At 39.8% G+C, this 4,092-nt stretch overlaps 1 protein-coding gene across 1 annotated transcript in view; it reads right to left on the bottom strand.

The window, feature by feature from the left end:
- The window catches only part of CTR9 (CTR9 homolog, Paf1/RNA polymerase II complex component), a 30,672-nt gene that overhangs the window by 21,012 nt on the left and 5,568 nt on the right, over positions 1-4,092 (bottom strand). The window contains exons 2-4 of the mRNA XM_019551923.1: positions 2,708-2,806; positions 1,177-1,416; positions 531-648 (exon numbers count right to left, since the gene is read on the bottom strand). Coding sequence (XP_019407468.1) covers positions 531-648; positions 1,177-1,416; positions 2,708-2,806 — 457 coding nt within the window. The remainder of the gene's footprint in view (positions 1-530; positions 649-1,176; positions 1,417-2,707; positions 2,807-4,092) is intronic.

Below are 4,092 nucleotides of genomic sequence, written 5' to 3'. Positions count from 1 at the left end.
GCTGAGCTTGTCCAGGTCAGCCTGGATCACCCGCCTATCTTCTGGCGTGGATGCTTTGCCCCAAAGTTTGGTATCATCGGTGAACTTTATTTTTACTTGAATTTTATCCTCTCTTTCCTGGTTCAAAGGAAAGAGATTTACTATCTGATGGAATTAAAAACCCTAAAGCCTCTCTCTAGAACAGCAACTGACAAAAGGTATTAACATTCGTTGACCCTCCACTACTGAGGGTATTCTATCCTTTTACACAGTTCCATTGATGTCAATAAGAACAATGACTGGCAAAGCAGACAAAGGCACAGGAATATTTAATAGAGAACTGCTTCACCAGAAAGCCTTACGGTGGCTTTTCCTACTTGTAAGCACTTCCTGAATTGATCTTGCAGAATATTTTGTACACTTTTGCTAAGCAGAGATGGGATGGGCCTTCATTACCAAAAGCTCACTTCTGTACTTACAGTAATGAATATAGAGCCTGAACATGACTGGAGAGTCTAATGTTTTTACACAGATATTCATAAAATTCTTACCAAGAAGAGCTGGAATATTATTTGGAGATTGGTTGAGCACAAAGTGAAACTGTGCATCAGCTTGGTCCATTTTATCACCCTCTAGCAGACAAAAGCAAGCTCTTCCCAACAGGTGGTTCTAGATGAATGAGAAATAGATGTCAAACATTTTTTTACTACATTTTATACCAACCATTTTTAATACTTTTTAATAATTTTCTTACTTTCCATTCAAAACCTTATTTTTATGACTATTTTTTCCCTGGAATTCCAACAATTAAAGACTACAGGTTTCCACAAATCATTCCTACAAATTACATGTAGCCAAGTCTAAACATGTACTAAAAAACATAACAAAAATAGAAGGAATAACCTGGCCCGATTACGTTATTAATCCCAAACCAAGAGCACTCATTTTGATAGTGATACACAGAAGTGTCAATTTTACTTGAATGCTAACAAAGTTGGCAGTGCAAGTCACATAAATGGAATTGTAAAGTCTGCTCATGAGCAACTGTCCTCCCTTCATTGATGCAATAATTATAAATTTGCTTTCTTAAAAAAGAAAAAAAAATTACCTGTACTTATGAAATTTATAGCAAGTTACAAAGCAAGTTTCATAAAACAATTAGCAGATACGATTCTTCATAAAAACAAACTTTTTTACCTGATCGTACATGATTATTTTGTCAGCCATTGTATATAGCAAGGTCGCTTGTGTAATCAGCTCCTTCTTATTATCTTTATTCTTTTCTTTCCGAGCTTGCTGTACATAATATGCTGCTAGGGTATCCAAGCATGTCATCTGATCTTTTTCATGGTCTCTATAATCCAAATTACCATCTATACGTGCAGCTTCCAATAGTTTCACAAAGTCTTCCGTTTTGCCTTGCTTGTAGTATTCCAGCTATAAACACAAAATTTACAGTCATTCCATCAAAATTTATAGTCATTCTATCATATTTCTCCAGTTTAACTGCAGATATTCACTTACATACCAATACAATACATTAAGCATCTCATAGCTACTTTGTACTAAAAAAAGGTATATACACTATCTATCCAATATTGCACAGATAAAAATTCAGTGGCAGCCCAACTTGAAACCTACCAGTTGTTCTGTAATTATTTGAATACAATTCATTAATGGAAACAGGCTGTACCTTAGGAAAGGAATAGTAACCAAACATCCAACTGAGGATATTTCAGGACAGTTCAGTTCTAACCAAAATGTAACATCTGTTTAGACAAAGTTGTCATACGATATCAAAAGCATAAACATCAAACAAGATTTGAAACATTCAAGATTTAAACCATATAAAATACTGGGTAGCATAAGCAAATTTGTTTATGAAAAAAACATGAGCAGCAATAACTTTTCTTAATGAAAAATGATACAGGGACATGCTTGACTACATAAACATAGAACAAGCTATATTTATGAACTGGGTTGCCAGACAGGATATATCATCTTAACTAGGTAGAATCCATACACCTTTGGAAAACATCTTCTGAAATTTAGTGAAAACATAACTGCTCTTTACAAAGCAACTGTTAGGACCAGTTAATCTTAAAATTCTATGTTGGTACTGCTTTGCACACCAGCAAACTTTATGGCAATTTCTTTCCTCCACTCATACACTCACTTATCTCATCAATCCCATGGAAATGACTTGGATCACTCCTAAACCTGTATAATTTGCTCATATTCATGTAACAAAAAATCTATCTACTATCCTATGTGAATGAAATCCTCCCTCACTTGTGTTCATAAATAAGGAGCTGTTTGTGTTATATTCACAAAGTAACAATTTTCTTTTTCTCCCTTCTCAGAGTATGTTATTTCATTAATTTGTAATTTGCTTCCCCCACCCCGCAGTTCACCATTTTTTCCTTAGAATAATGCCTAGTACTCTACCACTGGATTCTAAGCTTTGTACCAAAGAATTAAAAAAAAAAAATCAACCTGATAAAATGCACAAATTTTTAAGACAACAGTAAAAAATGATGCTAAACAGCATCACCTCATGGAGAAACTGAGTTCTAGAGTCTTTGCTATATCACTAACGGTGATATAACAAATTAGGAGTATTAAACCCAGAGTTCAATGCCCTTTAAGATGAAATTTAAGTCCCACTTCAAGATTTAATCTTTCCTACTAACAAATGTAACACAGTAGAAATTGTTTTTAAACTAACCGCTAAGGCAATCCATATGTGCAGCTGGGTATGTTCTTGTTTCAGGATACTTATAACTTCATCCCCCTCCGGTAACTGATCGAAGTCAAGCTCAATGACCTGAAAATAGCAAAAAGAATTAAAAACTTATTAGGTATTGATAACTTATACTACTGACTTCAAATAAAACGTAATGGTAAATATCTGACAAGAGACTAAACAGATAATGCGTTCTAAGAGTACCCCAGAAGTTAGATTAGAGAACCTTGAAGAATCTGGATGTTTCCTTTATAGCAGGGGTTTTCAACCTTTTTTTTTTTTAACAAGTATACCCCTTCTGTCTCAGTTTCAGCTCATGTACCCCTTTAATATTAAAATTATTTAGGAGGGGCTAAGCATGTGCCCCTCATCAGGTAAGTCTGTGGGGGAGGGGAAAGGGTCATGGGGGGGCCAGATCAAGGCCCTCATGGTGAGGGAGAGAGTAGGGCGCAGACAGTGTCAGGGGCTGGGGTGAATGGGGCCCCAGCAAGAGCCCCCCTGCGCACACACTGGTGGAGGACCCAATCTGTACACAAAGTGGAGGCAGCTGCCACTGTGTGCTGGGCTTTGTGTGATACTGCAGTTGCCCTGGGAGCAGTGTGACACCACATGCATCCCACCACCAGGAGGGCAGGGGGCGTGGTGCAACCTGGTGGTGGTAGGCACATGGCATCGCACCGCTCCCAGGGCAGCTGCAGCAATGTGCAAAGCCCAGTGCACAGTGGCAGCCACCTCCACCCTGTGCATAGATTGGGGGGGGGGGGCATGTGTTCGCCAGGCCTCCACCAGGGTGCACACAGCCCCTGCCCCTGTCTGCGTCCTCCCTCCTTCCATGCCCCCTACAACCTGTTTAAGTATCCCTAGGGTTACACGTAACCCCAGTTGACAACCACTGCTTTAGAAAGTTCTCTCTTCTAGGGCTATGTAGCAAATATACCATATTTACTCGAATACAAGATGACCCTGAATATAAGACAGCTCCCCAATAATAAGATTCTATATATGGAAAATGTATACATTTTAGAGGTGCACCAATATATTGGTCCATATCGTATCAGCACCGATAAAAGGAAAATTGACATTATCCGGAATTGGCTTTTTCTGGCCAAACTGGCCAATAGGTCACCAATAAGTGTCACCTGAGCCGTCCGGATTTGTGTGCGGGGAAAAGGCAGGCTGCCCACTGCCAGCACAGAGTCAGCAGCTGCACCAGCATCTTCCTGGCAGGGCAGGTGCTAGGTCAGGGCTGTGCTCAGGGCAGGTGGGGGAGGCACTGGGAGCAGGGGCTATGACAAATTTTGCGGGGCTGTAGCCCACCCCATAGCCCACCCACTAGTGCTACCGCCACCCACCCTGAGCACAGCCCC

The sequence above is a fragment of the Crocodylus porosus genome, unplaced genomic scaffold (assembly GCF_001723895.1).
Source record: "Crocodylus porosus isolate Cpor-Errol unplaced genomic scaffold, CroPor_comp1, whole genome shotgun sequence".
Taxonomy (NCBI): domain Eukaryota; kingdom Metazoa; phylum Chordata; order Crocodylia; family Crocodylidae; genus Crocodylus; species Crocodylus porosus.
This window is presented reverse-complemented; position numbering and strand designations above follow the sequence as displayed.